The 19,561-nt window shown below is 36.7% G+C and overlaps 1 protein-coding gene across 2 annotated transcripts in view; it reads left to right on the forward strand.

Moving 5' to 3' along the window:
• Window positions 1-986: 986 nt before the first annotated feature.
• ccdc50a (coiled-coil domain containing 50a) overlaps window positions 987-19,561 on the forward strand; it is a 28,045-nt gene continuing 9,470 nt past the window's right edge. Inside the window, exons 1-3 of one of the 2 annotated variants that reach the window (XM_083558178.1) lie at window positions 987-1,218; window positions 15,848-15,910; window positions 17,767-17,896. In XM_083558178.1, coding sequence (XP_083414304.1) covers window positions 1,170-1,218; window positions 15,848-15,910; window positions 17,767-17,896 — 242 coding nt within the window. In that variant the 5' untranslated portion in view covers window positions 987-1,169. The remainder of the gene's footprint in view (window positions 1,219-15,847; window positions 15,911-17,766; window positions 17,897-19,561) is intronic. The other variant, XM_083558179.1, reaches the window with a different exon arrangement.

The following is a 19,561-nucleotide window of genomic DNA, read 5'->3' on the forward strand; positions in this document are numbered from 1 at the left end:
TTGTGGGGTCTTTTGTGACCTTTTGGATGAGTCGTCGCTGTGCTCTTGAAATAATTTTAGTCGGCTGGCCACTCCTGGGAAGGTCCTCCACTGTTCTATGGTTTTGCCATTTGTGAATAATGGTTCTCACTGTGGTTCGCTGGAGTCCCAAAGCTTTAGAAATGGCTTTATAACCTTTTCCAGACTGATAGATCTCAATTACTTTCTTTCTCATTTGTTTCAAAATTTCTTTGGCTCTCAGCATGCCGTCTAACTTTTGAGGCTCTTTTGGTCTACTTCAATTTTTCAGGCAGGTCCTATTTAAGAGATTTATTGATTGGGAACAGGTGTGGCAGTAATCAGGCCTGGGTGTGGCTGGAGAAGTTGAACTCAGGTGTGATAAACCACAGTTTTAACAGGGGGACAAACACTTTTTCACACAGGGCCATGTAGTTTTGGATTTTGTTTTCCCTCAATAATAAAAACCTTTATTTAAAAACTGCATGTTGTGTTCACTTGTGTTTCACACCACTGTATGCTATGCAGTGCATTACACAGGAAACTAAATTGAGTAGCCCTCTGATCCGAGTCGTTCATTTATCGTTCAATCAGTCGTTCTTTTGTCACATGACTTCCATATACGCTATGCAGTTATATATACATATCTAAAATATTTAAACTATGGCCAAAGTTTATTTATTATTAAGTATTTAGATGTGTCAGGGGATCAGCTTATTGAAAATGTAACATTTTATTTGATTTCTGATTAAAAGAACGAAATGAACTAAATGACAATAATAAATGAACTAAATGACTGAATATTTAAATGCAATATTCAAAATAAAAATTTTCTTTCTTGGTGCAAAAGGAAAATGAAAATCCATTTTTGAAATATACAATGAAACGAGATTCAAAAAACACGTGACTAAAATTAGTTTTTTTTTCCTTCACTTGACAAAGAGTTTTTGATCGTCACTTAAAGGAAGGAAATAATTTCGCAGCGGCTGTCGCAAAGTCTCTGCCGTAAAGCGTGGCTGAAATGCGTCCCTGTCGTGAAGATAGAGGGAGGGGCCCGAACCGAGAGAGAGAAAGAGAGAGAGATAGAGAGAACCAAAAAACCTGCCCAAATCACTGGAAGCCTTTATTTTTTCTCCTTCCTGGAAGCTGAATCCGTCTTTAATAACAACAAAATGGAGGATTTAAGTATCGACCAGAAAAAGCTCCCAGGCGTCAAAGAGGGTAAGTAGAAGATGCGGCTGCGCACGAAACATATGCGACTTGGTTGTGACGTCATAAAATTTAATCAAATAAACCAAACACGTCCTTATTAACTGTCTCGGGTTTCCTGTGTTGTTCATATGTTGGCGTGGAAATAAACTAAACTAAACTAAATAAATAAAATCTGCTGCAGCGGTACTGGGATCTCTCCTGCCACGCAATTGCAGAGGTTTAGAGCTCTGACTTCCTGCCATAGGACAGGAATTAAAGCCCTGATCTCTATCTATGTGGGAATCCATCATACACACATCATCATGACATGTGTTTTATCACACACACACACACACACACACACACACACACTCCAGCATGATGCTCTATTCAAGCAGGTGTCGCAGTGGTTCAGTCGCTGTCAGTCAGCATGTTTATTATTATTATTATTATTATTATTATTATTATTATTATTATTATTATGGTGTATTATTTTCTCCAACAGCTCGAATTTGATCCAAATAAACAAACACCTTAGGGAGCAACTAATCTGAGATCTGGCAGGTGTCATGTAATAGCTGTGTCTGTGTGCTGAAGTCAGATTTTGTTTGTTTTCTAAATTCCAGAGTTAATTTGATTATTAACCAATGAGAGTTCAGAAATAAACCTCTACAATCTGAAAAATGTAGGGGTTAATAAAACATCTGGTTGCTGGTTAATGGTTAATTTGATTATAAATTATATGTATGGGAAAAAAAGATGTTTTTGGAATTATTAAAATAATTTTTATTTTTAAATATCATAAATGAAAATAAATGGAGGGTTCATGTGTAAGAATAGTAAAGCGTACAAAAAATGTATGTATAATAAATGATATAATATAATAAAATAACAATTTATTGGTATTGATCTTTAAAACTAATAATCCAAAAAAGACACTGGAGACAATAAAATGGTAGTCAATCGATTAATCGATTAATATGTAAACGATTGTAAATTATAAGTATGGATAAAAGGTGGATTCTTTGGATAATATCATAAATGAAAAATAAATGGATGGTCCTTGTGTAGAAATATTGCAGATAAAATCTCAAATTATACTTTAGAATAATACAAATAAATATGCATAACCATTGTCCTTCCTGAAGTCAATAAAATCCTTGTTAATGCTTAATAAAAATCTATGTATAAATATTTGTATATACTTTTAATATTACAAATAAAAAAAAAATTCTAGAGGGTCCTTGTGTAGCAATATTACCAAAAAACATGCCTCAAAATAATGTCAGATATCAATCTCTAAAAAATATATATCAAATCATAAAAAATGAAACTAATGTATTATATTTTTGGGCGTTCTTAGAGTAAAATGGTTGTTAATGCTTTCATGTATAAAAAAAAATTCTGTTTTCTACATCAGTGACAACAATTTCCCTGTCACGAAAAAGCAGCGTAACCAGTCATTTTAACTGCAGTCTAGCACATGGGATAATTTCCACAATTGATTTGAACAATGTTCAGTTTTCAAGAGGAATTAGATCTTTGGTTCGTTCCCAAGCTCTTCACACAGCAAGTCTTTCTTAACCAGCACAGAGTCCAGAACATAACTGTGGAAATTACCTGAAATTCTGAGCTCTCTATACAATAAGGTTTCACTTTTTTCCTTTCTACTATAGTATGGGTGAATTCTTAAATTTCGAAGGATTATTATTGTATTACAGCATAGTGAGGACAGTAGTTCTGGCTGTAATAGGAGTTGCAGATAAATAAAAATGTTTAAATTTTATATATATATATATATATATATATATATATATACAGTGAGGAAAATAAGTATTTGAACACCCTGCTATTTTGCAAGTTCTTCCACTTACAAATCATGGAGGGGTCTGAAATTGTCATCGTAGGTGCATGTCCACTGTGAGAGACATAATCTAAAAAAAAAATCCAGAAATCACAATGTATGATTTTTTTTACTATTTATTTGTATGATACAGCTGCAAATAAGTATTTGAACACCTGAGAAAGTCAATGTTAATATTTGGTACAGTAGCCTTTGTTTGCAATTACAGAGGTCAAACGTTTCCTGTAGTTTTTCACCAGGTTTGCACACACTGCAGGAGGGATTTTGGCCCACTCCTCCACACAGATCTTCTCTAGATCAGTCAGGTTTCTGGCCTGTCGCTGAGAAACACGGAGTTTGAGCTCCCTCCAAAGATTCTCTATTGGGTTTAGGTCTGGAGACTGGCTAGGCCACGCCAGAACCTTGATATGCTTCTTACAGAGCCACTCCTTGGTTATCCTGGCTGTGTGCTTCGGGTCATTGTCATGTTGGAAGACCCAGCCTCGACCCATCTTCAATGCTCTAACTGAGGGAAGGAGGTTGTTCCCCAAAATCTCGCAATACATGGCCCCGGTCATCCTCTCCTTAATACAGTGCAGTCGCCCTGTCCCATGTGCAGAAAAACACCCCCAAAGCATGATGCTTCCACCCCCATGCTTCACAGTAGGGATGGTGTTCTTGGGATGGTACTCATCATCCTTCTTCCTCCAAACACGTTTAGTGGAATTATGACCCAAAAGTTCTATTTTGGTCTCATCTGACCACATGACTTTCTCCCATGGCTCCTCTGGATCATCCAAATGGTCAATGGCAAATTTAAAACGTGCCTGGACATATGCTGGTTTAAGCAGGGGAACCTTTCATGCCATGCATGATTTCAAACCATGACGTCTTAGTGTATTACCAACAGTAACCTTGGAAACGGTGGTCCCAGCTCTATTCAGGTCATTGACCAGCTCCTCCCGTGTAGTTCTGGGCTGATTTCTCACCTTCCTTAGGATCATTGAGACCCTACGAGGTGAGATCTTGCATTGAGCCCCAGTCCGAGGGAGATTGACAGTCATGTTTAGCTTCTTCTATTTTCTATTGATTGCTCCAACAGTGGACCTTTTTTCACCAAGCTGCTTGGCAATTTCCCTTTCCAGCCTTGTGGAGGTGTACAATTTTGTCTCTAGTGTCTTTGGACAGCTCATTGGTCTTGGCCATGTTAGTAGTTGGATTCTTACTGATTGTATGGGGTGGACAGGTGTCTTTATGCAGCTAACGACCTCAAACAGGTGCATCTAATTTAGGATAATAAATGTAGTGGATGTGGACATTTTAAAGGCAGACTAACAGGTCTTTGAGGGTCAGAATTCTAGCTGATAGACAGGTGTTCAAATACTTATTTGCAGCTGTATCATACAAATAAATAGTTTAAAAATCATATATTGTGATTTCTGGATTTTTTTTTTTAGATTATGTCTCTCACAGTGGACATGCACCTACGATGACAATTTCAGACCCCTCCATGATTTCTAAGTGGGAGAACTTGCAAAAAAGCAGGGTGTTCAAATACTTATTTTCCTCACTGTATATATATTATACATTTGAATACTTTTTTAAAAAGTGTGTGTGTGTGTGTGTGTGTGTGTGTGTGTGTGTGTGTGTGTGTATATATATATATATAATTATTTTTATTTGTTTATTTTTTTAAATCACATATTAGAAAGTAACTGGAGCGTCCATTTGTGTAGAAATAATGCAATTAAACATGCTACAAATACCTTGAAATAATAAGCTTGGTCTTGACCTTTAAAACCGCATAAAAGGAAGAAAAAAAATCTGGATCTTTGGCTCTTACTGGAGTCGATTAAACGGTCGTCAGCTGAATAATGTGTAAATGATTGTAAATTATAAGTATGACAATTCTTTGGAGTCCTTTTAACATTTTGTTTAACTTTGAAATATCACAAATGATAAATAAATGGGTTTGATTGTAGAAATACTAATCTGAAATTATGCTTTTAAAACTCTTTTAAAAAAGGTTTCGTTGAGCTTTATTGGTGTCAATAAATAAAAGGTAATAATTCTTTCATATATAAGAAAAAAAGTATTTCTTAATTCTTTGGAATTGTTTTGTTGATTTGTTTTACCAGCCACACTGAAAGTGGAAGTGAAGATAGAATAGAGAACACTTGGGTTTTCTATCTTTAGTGAACGTGAATCTTTTTGTTCCCCAGTCTGGTGGCTTCTTTCCAGTGAGGGTTTTTTTTTTTTGTTCTTTGAAACTTATCTTTCTATCTCCCATGATTTCGTTTCTTAAAATCTTATTTATGGATGATCCTGGTCAACTGAGGTCACTCCTTACCCTGTGCTTAACTGCATAGATTGTAGTTTATACTTCTGGTATATACCAATATTCCAGTTATGGGTTTCTAGTAGAGATAAGTAGAAATCGACTGTGATACTGGCATGGAAAGCTTTTGTTTCCTCTGTGAATTTGGCTCATCAAATGATCCACTATTAATTAATATCTAGGGTATATGTCACTTCATGTTAGTTATATTAGATGAAAGAAAGTCTTTGGTCACTTGGGTAGAAACTCCATGCAAATACATGCATATGATTTACGAGTGTCTCCAATTCGAGTCTTTGTTGGAGTTTTTTTTTTTTTTTTTTTTTTAGTTCTTCTAAAGACTCAGATCCTAAAGTACTCATTGATATATTTTTTTTTAACTTGACTTCTGAAAAAATCAATTCAGGTCATTTTTATTTGCATAGCGCTTTTAACAGAAAAAGCAGTAATAAAACAACTTTTAAGTTTGTTCCTTATAATTGTTCGTTTGAAGATAGAATCATGCACCTCATTTTTTATCCCTATCTGATGAACATTGATCAAAACTCAATGTCGAATAATTTTTCGCACCATTCATGCTCCTTTGAGTCACATAACTATGTTAATACCTGATTACAATATCAACCATAGATATTTTTTTCATCTCTTTTGTTCCGTGTCCTTTGAAGAGCTCTATATGGTTTGAGATGAGCTCTTTGAAATGTGAATGTAATATATGGTGCTTAATGCTTAAGAGTGCTTGAGGATGAAGAGCTCATTTTACATGCGCCGAACGCAACTCGAAATACTTAACACATCAACACAGACCGTTCCTATCTGTTCTAATAACTGTTTGTCTTCGGTGCGATTCAGTGATGAACTCCAAATCCCAACAAATTTGTGTAAAAGAGAGAAAAGAGAGAGATGGAAAATAGGGGCATGTGTTCTTGTAGATGAAAGATATAGAGATCAGTGTTGGACGAAGTACACAAACCAAATACTTGAGTTAAACTAGAGATAAAATATGACTTCAGTCAAATCTTCAAAGTGCTATGATTTATAATGGCTTGATTTATTATGATTAATGTTCCGATTATCATATTTTTTACAAGACAATTTGCTCAATCAACTCAGTTTATGGAAAAAGACTCTAATGTTACTCTTATAACACCGACCTTCTTTTCAACTACCGTAATTTCCGGACTATTAAACGCACCCAAATATAAGCCCCACCCACTGAATTTGAAAAAGATTTTTATTTTGAACTTAATTAAGCCGCACCTGTCTATAAGTTGCAGGTTCCTACATTGAAACTAATGAACTTTACACAGGCTTCAACGAAAGACAGTGTCTGTTACACGGCTTGTATCTAAACAGTTCTTTTGGCATCGTCGTGCCTTTAAAAATCACCATCGGTGGAGCTTTTCTCCCGAAGCCGTGCAGCTCAGAACACAGGTGAAGTCCGGTTGTTTTCAGCGTGTCGAACGATTCGCATTTCCTGTTGACAGTCCGAGTGAGCGGCAGGTCAAACGTCAAAGGAACATCCATATTTATGATGTGGTGCGGCCCGATTCAGTGGGAGCGCATCTGATTTAATATAAAGAATTTCATTGATTCACCTGAACCCGTTCCTCAATTTCATTGGTCTAATGTTATGGGGCTCAGTTTTTTTGGCGGCTTGAAGCTTGTGAAACCGGGGAAAACCCAGGAAAAATCTATAAATTAGCCGCTTCAGTGTTTAAGCCGCGGGTTTCAAAGCGCGTTAAAAAAGTAGCGGCTTATAGCCTGGAAAATATGGGACCTTAAAAAGAAATATCGTGCAAATAAGGCCATGGGTGTTGTGGCTTTTGTGGTTGAGTCAGGGTTTTCTTTAATCATTTATTCCTCTCTAAATGTTCTGCTTACTGTTGAACTGATGCTGAACTGTATGTTGGTGCTTAATAGACACCACAAATAGGGAATCGAAAAACAAGTCCAAAACAGAGCGCGCGCTCAAACCTGATCGGTGGCTTGTCGCATGCATGACCAGTTACGTTTTTAGCAGCTCATAAATAGAATAGTACAATAACGAATTCCCCTCAGGTTGTTTCATAGCTATTTATCTTATAGGATATATAATATATGAACAATGTGTATTGGGACTCGTCGTTACATGCGGTAGAATCACATTTCTCCTGTTCCAAACCTTTTCTAGCATGACATTGCTGCTTCATGTATAACCAGCTGTATGTATAAATGCTTTGCATGGGTTGGAGTGAAAAATCTTGATTGGCCTGCTATAGAGCTCTGACCCTCGACCCTATTGAACACCTCTCGGATGAATTGAAACGCTGATTGCACCCAAGGCCTCCTCACCTCCTTCTCCAACATCAGTAACTGACTTTAGTAACACCCTTGCTCCTGAAATCTCCACAAGCACCCTCTAAAATCTAGTGGAACACCTTTTTTAGAGGTGCCTAGCTTATTATAACATCGAATAGGGAGTAAATGTGGAATGGGATTTTTAGAAAATGCCAGTGGTGTGCCATCAGGGCCAGCAAAGACTTCTCTGCTGGCCTAAACACTATCAGAAGCAATGACCTACATTTACAACCTAAATTCTAATATTTGTTTAATGAAATTGTATAGATTTATTCCCAACAGTTCTTCCTTTCGTAGCGTTTCTCTTGGCTGCACTGCTTCCAGTATGTGTATGTTGATGTTAGATTTTTTCAATCTAATCTGCCCAGGGCCTTCAAAGTCTGTACTGCTGGCCTTTTTACCTTAGTCTCTATAAGAAATAAATCTGTTTCTTTAACCAATCAGATTTCTCATTTGCCTCACAGGGCCAGCTGGCCTGGAATAGCGTCAGCATTTTTCCATCCTCTGATTGGTTGGTCAGAGGGAAACTGTTACAGCCAAGTTCGACTGGCAACACACGTCTGTAGCGCGCTGCACACGTTAATACATCAAAAAAATTTTTACGCCTACGGAGGAAGAGAAATTGATTTGGTCTCGGACATACATAAAAATACATTTTCAAGAAAAGCTAGACATCGTGAGGAGGTCGGCCAACCCCGAAGCTAGCTAGCTTGTCTCAGACAGGGGAAGGGTTTGTTCGCCGCTTCCAGATCAGTGAATACGAGCGGTACCACTGGCTTACAGCCTCTGAGGAGCGGTGCACATCATGAATCTGCATCTCTGGTGAGTGGGTTGTATTTTGTTTCCATTTTTTATGTTTTTGTCATGTTATTCGACAAATATTGATTCTGAACTGCTACAGATGATGTAGGTGGCACAGTTGCGGTTGTAGTGTAGAGGTTTGGAGTCTTAACTGGGTTTCTTGCTTTAGTAAAACGGGTTTCACCCTTTATATGTGAAATTCCTCTCTCTCTCTGTAAAGCCACACGTTGTTGTATTGCGTTTTTGTATTATGTTGTTGGTTTCTATAATTGTGACGTGATAGTGGTGGTATTTAGAGGTAGATTAAGTTGGGTACGTCCCCACTGAAGGCCCAGGCACCAAACGCTAATGAATCTTATAACCAAACATCTGTTCATGTTATTTATATTTCTGAAATGCAGAAAACACATTGTTTTTATTTTGCGTAAGACATATCCTCACCTAAAAGTCTAAGTTCTAAGTTTTATTTCTTAGAAACATCCTAATCTGTTTTTAGAGCTGATTGCTGGTGTCCAAACGGATAATTTATTTTATCGAATTTAGGATAAAGCCTCAGATCGTGGTCCTCCAGAGGCTCACAGAAATGCTCAAATCTGCTTGTGTAATTTTTTAAGATCAGTCTCAGCTGATTGCTTTTTTGTTTGAGCATTGTTTGTATTCAGACATATTTTTAAACAAGATTTAATGCACGTTTATATTGTTAAAAAAAAAAAAAAAGGTCATGTAAAAGGCATTTTTACTGTGAAGCTGGTGTTTATAAATTGATTTAAGCCAAGCGGTGTCTGTATGAACTCGTTTAATAGCTAGAATTATGCCCGAATTTGGGGAGTAGCCACAAAACTTTGCAGCTGTTATGTCATAAATTGTCCCTAAGCCTCAACCCTGCTCTTTTATTTTTCCAGGTTTATCAAAGGACTGATGTACCATTTCAACATGTTATAGTACTAGAAACAATTGGCGGAAGTGATATGTGTTAGAAGGGTATTCAATTCAATTCATTTTTATTTGTATAGCGCTTTTAACAATGAACATTTTCTCAAAGCAGCTTTACACAGATAATGTGGTGATTAAAAATGAATAAGATTTTCTTTATAAGTGTATGTTTGTCCCTGACATCTGCAAGAGTGGAAGGGAAAGTTTATAGGACTGTGGTGAGACCTACTATGTTGTATGAGTTGAGGAGGTTTAGATTTTCATTGGGAGTGACGACGATGGATAGGATTAGAAATTAGTTTATTAGAGGGACGGCGCATGCAGGTCGTTTTTGGGGACAAATTGAGAGAGGCCCGATTGAGATGGTTTGGACATGTGCAGAGGAGGGACATGTGGTACATCGGTAGGAGAATGCTGATGATGGAGCCGCCAGTAAGGAGGAAAAGAGGAAGACCAAGGAGGAGGATTATGGATTTGGTGAGGAAGACATGCAGGTAGTTGGTTTGAAAGAGGCAGATGTAGAGGACATAGTATGGAGTCAGATGATTAGGGCCAGCAAGGTCTTCTCTGCTAAACTCAGAATCACAGATTTGGTCTTATTTCCAATAGTCCATTCTCTTCATTCCATATTCTTTCTGTCACTTGGGCTGCTTCCTGAAGTGTAAGTTTAGATAAGAGTTTCTGTCCAATCTGATTTCAGCAATCACATCACGTGTTACCGGGATCAAAGGTATCTGCCGTAAGCCCCTCACGGTCAGCACCGTGGGCTCTTTTAGAGAAATTCCATGTTGCTTGAAGCTTTTGCTTTATCCAATCAGAGTCTGAGCTGGAATCACCAAGGCCTGTGTTTTTCTTTAATATCGATGGTTTCTATAGTCGTGCCGTCATGATGGTATTAAGAGGCTGTGTGATTCAAGTAGGACCAGCACTGTCGGAATAACATGATTTAAATTTTGTTGTTGTTTGTGGTTTGTGTTTGACACAGAATTTGTTGTGTATGTGTGTAGAAGCAGCGGTTATCCGAGTGGCATCGTTGTACACACACTCACTTGGAATACCTTCTGTACATCGGAAGGACTTAAAGCACATTCACGAGATGACACGTGCGAGATAATCATCCTAATCTTTCACCGTTTGATCTGTAAAACCCCGTATCACTTTCCACTGTCATTGTGATCGATGCAGTAAGCGAATTGAGGATTCGGCTTTGAAAAACTCATCATCAAATTCAAAAGAATTTAGTAGGAAACCCCGGTTAGTGTCGGTTCCCTTCAGGGTAAAATTCAGCTCTCATGAGGTAAATGAATGAGGAAAATTTGTCCATCTTATTGTTGGACTTCTCTAATAGAGTGTCATGTCGAAGCAAAAGACTCGAATAATATTTATATAAAAAAAAGTGGATGGACCTGTAAATCGGGATTATTTAGATTTTGACCCCTAGATTGGAAACCCCTGCATTAAGCAATATAATAGTATAATGTACATTGTTGAAGTGCCGTCTGTAAAGTGTTACACAGTGTTTTGAACCAACTATACAGTCCTCTTTGTCATGCTCAGTGCTCGGTTGAGCAACTATCCGATGAATGCGACAAATAAAAACTCGGATATCGCGTATTTCGTACCAATTTTTTTTTGCCATTTCCAGTTCCTGTTTGATACTGTGTTTTAAGATTTATCTTTAGCAAGTGAAAGTTTCACCCAGCTGCTGTTCCCTCTTCTGATAAACCTCATGTTTATACCCTACATTATTGTTAGCATAAAATTATGATTCATATACATTAAATAGTTGCTTAAGACCACATCGGTGAGCTGTTCTATTTTTTTTAATAGGCTTCTGCTTGTAAAAGGGGACATTCCATATTTAATGGTTCTATGTAAAGTTTAAGGGTTTTTCCAGTGGAACAAACCTATTCAAAATTTTGCAGCAAAACATTTTTAAGACAGTTTCTTTTTACTAATGAAAATTCATAGAATGAGTTAAAAAATCAAAAGTGCAAAGTGAAAACTAGTTTGTGTGGTATATTTCAGGAATGGCTAGAATAAATAGATGTGCTTTGGGGCTATTAAGCATTATTGCACGAGTGTGTTTATGGTGAATATTTTTTTCTGTGTTTTCAGACACAGTATGGTCAAATAATCCCCCCCTCCCTGAATGGAAACAGATTTAGAAGAGGATTATTTACACTCATTTACAGACTGATTTGGTTTTTCCCATCGTGAAAGTGGAATGCGTTCTTCCTTTTAATCTTCATCTGACATGTTACATTTAGAAAAAAATTATTAAGATGTCCAGTGATGTTAAGTCTATTATAATAAGATTTACTGGGACTTTTTATATTATATTTCTGTATAGCATGTATACATATAAAATACATATAGTGTACACACACAAATATTTACCCACACATATACAGTACAGACCAAAAGTTTGGACACACCTTCTCATTCAAAGAGTTTTCTTTATTTTCATGACTATGAAAATTGTAGATTGAGGCATCAAAACTATGAATTAACACGTGGAATTATATATGGAATTATATCCATAACAAAAAAGTGTGAAACAACTGAAAAATGTCATATTCTAGGTTCTTCAAAGTAGCCACCTTTTGCTTTGATTACTGCTTTGCACACTCTTGGCATTCTCTTGATGAGCTTCAAGAGGTAGTCACCTGAAATGGTCTTCCAACAGTCTTGAAGGAGTTCCCCGAGAGATGCTTGGCACTTGTTGGCACTTTTGCCTTCACTCTTCGGTCCAGCTCACCCCTAAACCATCTCGATTGGGTTCAGGTCCGGTGACTGTGGAGGCCAGATCATCTGGCGCAGCACCCCATCACTCTCCTTCTTGGTCAAATAGCCCTTGATGCCTTCAGTGTGACTCTACAATTTTCATAGTCATGAAAATAAAGAAAACTCTTTGAATGAGAAGGTGTGTCCAAACTTTTGGTCTGTACTGTATGTATATACCGATCAGCCATAACATTATGACCAACTAATATTCACAACTAAAATATAAAAATAATAAGTGGTTGAATTTATGCAAGATTTGCACAAGCTTATCATTCTACCCAAAAGCTTGACTAGTTAGAAATTGGAAACGATCCAGAAAAGGTCAATGTCTCGGGAAGTTCAGGTGGTTTCAGCTGCGTTTCTGTTTAAAATCTATTTAAAGGTATTTGTGGTGTACAAATTAGAAACCAGACTAGAGGACTAGACTTTGTGGTGTCAAAAAATGCCTTTGGTGTCATGGTGTACTTGACATTAGAGTGATGTGGAAAGTCAACCAGGATTTACTGCTAGTTTTTAATTATTTGATCTCATTTGGTTTCATACAAAAAAAAGTTGGTTAAGATGCTAAAACCTTTTTTTTTTTTTTTAAACCCTGTTGTTCATTAGTCAGTAAATTCTATAATGCAAAGTGCGGTAAGCTGAAATCACCAAGAAACCGCCCTTCCGTAAAGAACATAAAGAAATGACACCAAATAAATAATAAGAATTGGTATTATGTTTAGTTTTAAATAATTTGTCGTGGTTAGATTTTCTTTGGCCGTAATTTCTACAACACGCTGTATATCTGCAGAGAAACACCTCTGTCTTGTGGCTTAATTTAGAAGCTCACACAAAAAAAAAAAAGAAACACCCCTAACACACATGTTTGGTTCACTTCCTGCATCCTGCTTTCCTACTGCTAGTTTATGAATTTCATGTTCCATTTTTGATTTTATTATATTAGCTTAAATAAATTGTATGATTGTTTTATTTTGGTTTCAGTTCATTTTAATATACAGTGGTGTAAAAAAGTGTTTGCCCCCCTTCCTGATTTCTTATTTGTTCTTGCATGTTTGTCACTTCCTCAGTTTAACACCAGGACACTTAAGTACGAATCAATTCAGAAAGTTTTTTGTTTGTTTTGTTTTAATTTTCCCAGTAAAACAGGACATGAGCCAATCAACTCATGAATCTGGATTTAGTTTTTATTTTATTTTTTTACCTAGAAATCATGAAAAATCCCAGCATTAATTTCATACAAATTCTACAAATAATGTTAAAGCTATGGGTAAATGAATGTAATCGAATGTACTTTTTCTTGGGTTTTTATTTATAGATTTTTGTGAAGTGATAGCTCAGTGGTTAAAATGTTAGACTTCTCCGTTTAAATCCCAGCACTACCAAGTTGTCTCTGTTGGGCCCTTGAGCAAGGCCCTTAACTCTCAATTGCTCGGTTGTATAAAAGAGATAATTGTAAATTGCTCTGGATAAGGGGATCTGCCAAATGGCTGTAAGATGTAATGTTTTTTGCACATAACTGCAAAATCACAGAAATGTTCCTGACTATACATCTGTAAATGCTTTATTTTTTCCCCTAATAATTTTTATTTTATTTTATTTTACAATTTTACAAGAACTTTGAGGATGGATCTGGACTGTAATTAACATCAGAAGTCTAATACAATAGCTCAGGACCAGGTTGCCACTTTATATGTTTATTTTTTTAAATAACCGCTTTATCTCTTTAAAACTGCTTTAAAGCTTTTTTTGCTTTGTCCATTGCTAAAAGTGCTATACAAATAAAAAAGAATTTAATTAAAAAATACAACTGTTCACAATTCAATTTCTATTTAAATGAACCAAATGCTGCATATCTCAAAACAACTTCAACTACTGCAGTCTACATTTTTGTAACGCAGACGTTTCATTGTGGCTGTAGCTCATTGTTGCAGTGGTTAGCATGACAGGACTATCAGTTGTCAGTGCTCGGGCTGGAGGGTGGAGTAGATGGTCTAACTTTACTCGTTTCACTTGTTTGGTTGAATTTAGTGTAGGGGAGAGTGCAGGCGAAAAACCAGTGAGAGAGTTTGACCATTCTGATATTAATTTCATCTGAATATCATTTTAATGTGATTTAGTGATGCATTTAACGATTATTTTAATATTAGTTAATCGGACGATTATTATTATTATTATTATTATTATTATTAATATTTTTTTTTCCGTTTAATCGATTAATCCCATTGAAAAAAAATTATTCATTCATATGTATGTATAAAAGTGTACTTTCAAAAACGCAAAAGCGACATTTTAATTTTAATAATATTAAATTTAGACATTATAAAACTTATAGTGGCTGCTTGTTGAGGAGTGCATTACAAATTGAAAATTGCAATGGTCAAGCAATTACAAATTGCTTTACCTTGCAAACTCAAATGCTGTTTTCTCAGGTTTTTTTTCCTACAGAAAGGAGAAATCCCCCATTTCTCCTTTCTATAGCGAAAAAACCTGAGAAAACAGCATTTGAGTTTGCAAGGTGAAGCAATTTGTGTAAATCAACATTTGCATTGTTTTTAATGATAATTGCGAATGGTAAGTAACCATGCTTAAAAAGTTTAATATGAAATATAATATATCATTGTTTTAACCATTTTTGTTTAAAAATACACAAACATCTTGTTTGGTTGTAAAGAAGTAAGCAATATATAATTAATACAATTTTGTATAACATTAAATTGATTATAGGCATAAATGCCGTAGCATTTGAACATAGTAAAGCCGCAGTAAATCATGTTTGAAAACGGATAAGTTACTTTTGTAGTAGAAAAATGCCATAATGAAAGAATGGAACGGAGAAACGCTGCAAGCTAACAGTCTTGACAAATGCATAGTCATTTGCCTGAAACCTGAACAGTGACTAAAAATGTAATCGTTTACTGCTGCTGTTATTGCTGCTTTTAGATTCAGATCCAGTGCGACTTTCCAACAGTTAGCAAACAAACTTTTTATACAAAAAACACTTCATTAAACTGTACCATTTTCACATAATGAGGATTATCCAGTTTTTGCTTACCGTGCTGATGTTTCGCCTTTATCCGTGACACCAGTGTGTTTTTTCTTTTCATGTGCTCGTGCATCACTGTGGTACTTCCATCCCACACAAACTCAAGCTGTGCATAATCTGCAGGTTACAGTCTTCTTTGTTGCGTATATTATAAAAATGCTTCCATGGTTTGGATGACTTGGAACGCACACTTTTTCCTGCTGCCGGTTGACCTGTACTCGCTGCCATTTCACAAGCGGATGTATTCTCTTACCGTCACTCTAACTTGTAACTTCAGCAGCCCAACTAATCGATACCGGCTTTCGTTGACAACGAATTCCGTTTTCGATTATTAGCAATTTTATTGATCACTTGTTGCAGGCTTAATGTAAATATTTTTGTTGCATGCTTAATGTAGTTATTTATATACAATTCCTTTCAGAGTGGAAATGTTGCAAGTTTGAAATTCTGCTCTTTTTTAAGGTTTGCAGTTGACCTGCAGGCCAACACTTCATTGCTTATAATTGTGACTCATCATAGCCGAGCAAATCTGGCCACACCTTAACTGTTCCGTGTTCTGTTTATTTTTCCATAGTGTGTCGTGATTTCGCTGTGCTGGAGGATCACTGTCTGGCCCACAACCTTCAAGAACAAGAGAGTAAGTGCTTTGGGTATTTCAAACAAAATCCTATTAAAACTTGTACGACATGTGATGCATAAAAATAAACAAGAGTATACCCATGTGACTCAAGAGTCCGAAACCGGAGATTCATTTGGTTTGAATGTAGCTAAGCCAGTTTAACAAGATTCAAATTGTGTTAGTGTTACTGTAAATCTGGCCTTTATTCTAATACATACACACAAACCTTTTTGCTTTATTCCACTGCACTGATAATGACCCCTTTTAAAAAGTCCACATAAAATGCCTATGCTGTGATTCGATTTCACGTATTGCATTGACCCCCAGTGCTTCTGAAACAGGAAATCCAGCGAGTAGTGTGCAAGGCATGTTCAGAAGCACCACAATTTCAAATACAGCTTAATAAGCCAGCACTGGATGAATGCAATATATTACAAATTCAATGAGTCGCAAGTAAGTGAAACATTTTCTGAAATGGCACCTGACACATATCTGTGACCTAATGCAGATAGGAACGTGGTAGCTCAGTGGTTAAGGCTCTGGGTTATTGATTGGAAATTCAGGGGCTCATACCCTAGGATCAACAAGCTGCCACTCCTGGGGCCCTTGAGCAAGGCCCTTAACCCTCTGTACTCCAGTGGTGCCGTATCATGGCTGACCCTGCGCTCTGACCCCAGCTTCTGAACATCAGTGGGACTTCAAAGAAAGAATTTCACTGTGTTGTAATGAATGTGACAAGTAAATGCATCGTTTTCTATTCAATTCCTCTTTATTCAAACAAGATTTTGCAACCAACCTGTAAAACCAAACTTGTCAACAAGATAATACTGTACAGCAAGACCTTCCTTGATTTTCCGATCTTCATTTAGCGCTACCTCTAATGATCCTTGAAATGCTCCTTTTGAATGTATTTCTTTTTGTTAGTTTCCATTGTAGTTCTTTTGGTAGGTCCAAATATAATTCGCTGTATTATGACTACAAATGAGACCAGCATGCAACGGCCAATCGCTTCTTTCATTGGCACGAATCTTTCGAATTGTACCACAGACGTAAAACGAATGTTATTTTTCAGCTCAAGTTTCATTCTTAATGGTTTTAAAAAGGTATTTAAAAGTCTTGAATTTGACTTTGTGAAACCTGCAGAAAACCTGATTAGAGGTTTATTATTGATCCACAAAACACAAACCTTTATTAAGAGCAGCATGGGTTCTACCCTTAGTGATAGGGGAAGATCAGAACCCACTTGGCCAATCAGATGCAGGATATTCCTATAAGATATTCATGAATTTGATGTTAATATGCCAAATCTTTGTTGTTATTTTTTTTTTGTTTGGTGACTCCACCATTAAATCCATTCATTAATTTTACTTTAAGAATCCAAAGAATCAGAGAATTTTTTTTCCCCCTATGATTTTGCATCAAATCTGCCCTGTTGTTCCGTTGGATCACCTGCTTGATGTACATCGACTTACTTTGTAGGAAACTGAGACCTTTCACAATCACGGTGTCAAATTTTATAACAAAGTATTGGTCACAGTTACCATTGGCTGCAATAATTTGGCTATACAGTAAATAAATAAGTAATAAATTAAATAGTTTTTCCAAAGAACATGCAGAGGTAATGCAGCCAGTAAGTAAAGTGGCAAGCTTTTGACTAGTAGTGTACATAGTTAGAAATCAGATTAGCAAAACAAACTCTAGTAAATAAACTTAGATAAAGTAGAGAAACAGCCACTGAAGATAATTGCTGTTGCTAAAAACAGGAACAACGTTCATCCATACTCTAGATCTTTCCATCTTGGAATGTTTGTGATGAGAGTATGCCTTTTTTTTTCTTCCCTTTTTCCATTATTGCTTTTGTTTACTTGCTCTAGTTGAGAGCCATCTGGCCTCCAACATCCACAAGAGTCGTCTGGTCCAGCAGGATCTCCGTGTGGCCAAGCGTCTCCAAGAAGAAGAGGACCAGCGCGCCAAAGCCAAAAGCCAAAAAAAGCATCAAGATCTGTGAGCAGCCCAGAAATACAAAAACAGAAAAGCAGGGACAGAACTGTAATGATTCGTCAGTGTCACGTTTATCAATGACCGCACAGCAGAGATTTTCCGCAGTGCATTTTTTGTATCGGAATTCCGATAACATCAGATAACTTTGATACGAGTCGTCGTGTCAGCATTCAGGGTTTTTTTTCCCCTCAATAAAAACAGAATATAGTCATATTCGATCTGGAATGATTTGTGCAGGTGTGTTTTGCCTAAGGCCCTGAAGGCTTTTAACCAATATTCCCATCTTCATTTGATATCATCTCTTTCTTTTGCACTGTTCGAGAATGGATTGATTAAGAGTAAAGATGTGTTTAATGTAAAATTAAACCTATTAGAGTATAAGTCCAATAATTGCATTAAAATTAAAATATTAGACACGTGTAAAAATGTATATACGGTTCCTGTCAAAAGTTTGGAAACACCTTGTCTTTTGTCACTTTTAGGACACATGCAACTTCCTTTTGATTACATGCCACAAACTCAGTAAAGGAAAAAATGCTGGACAGTAAATGAGTGGAAGAAAGTTCTGTGAAGTCCAAATTTGAATTTGGCTCTAACAGGAGAACTTATGTACGTAGAGAAGATGTTCGCAGACTGCCTCTGTCCCACAGTCAAACACAGTGGTAAAAGCTGAATGGTTTGAGGTTCCTTTGAAGCAGACATGGTCGGAGACTTATTCCAGGTGAAAGGAATACTGAACCAACATGGCTACCATTCCACATTTCCACACTGCGGCTATTTGGTACCAACTTAACCATACAACAAGACAATGACCCGAAGCCCATGAGCAAGCTCTATAAGCATTACTTAGTAAGCAAACCATCGTCTGGAGTGTTTTCTATCATGGAACGGCCTGCCCAGTCTTTCTTTCGGCTTCTCCTATTAGGGGTTGCAGAAATTTGATTTGGCACATGATTTTACGCTGGATGCCCTCCTAACGCAACCCTCCCCATTTATCCGGGCTTGGGACCGGCACTAAGGCTTGTGCAACCCTAATGGCTGGGGTCGGTTCCCTGACCAGGGATCGAACCCGGGCCGCAGCGGTGAGAGTGCTGCATCCTAACCACTAGACCACCAGGGAACCTGGAACGGCTTGCCCATTCACCGCACCTAAATCCTATTGAACTGCTCTGGGATGAAAAGGATCGCAAAGGTCAGAAAGAAATCTCCAAGAGGCATGGCAAAGTATTTCAGTTGAGCGTTTCGAGCAATTTTATTATAATTTTCGAGAATGAAAATAAAGTGGGACATCTGTTAACATTTCAATATTTGTATTTTAATACCGTTAGATGAAAAACAAAAGGAACATGCATCTTAAAAAAAAAAGTTTGGAACTGTATATTTATATGACACATAGTGACATGATGCAATTTAAATAATGATTGAATATGATGTTTGCTCTCCTGCAGATTCATTCTAGAAAGCCATCAAGCACATGGGGGGAAAAAAAAAATTCCGTTATTTACTGTACTTTTTTTATTTTTATTATTATTTATACCGCAAACCAATCTACTTTTTTGGGATGTAAAAATCTGTAGTTTTTTACATTCAAATTTAGACATGCACTTTCTATAAACCCCACTGTAATGTATATGCACATTGGCGTTTGGACTGCACCGGCGTCCGTTC

This window comes from Silurus aristotelis (assembly GCF_946808225.1).
Source record: "Silurus aristotelis genome assembly, chromosome: 13".
Taxonomy (NCBI): Eukaryota; Metazoa; Chordata; class Actinopteri; order Siluriformes; family Siluridae; genus Silurus; species Silurus aristotelis.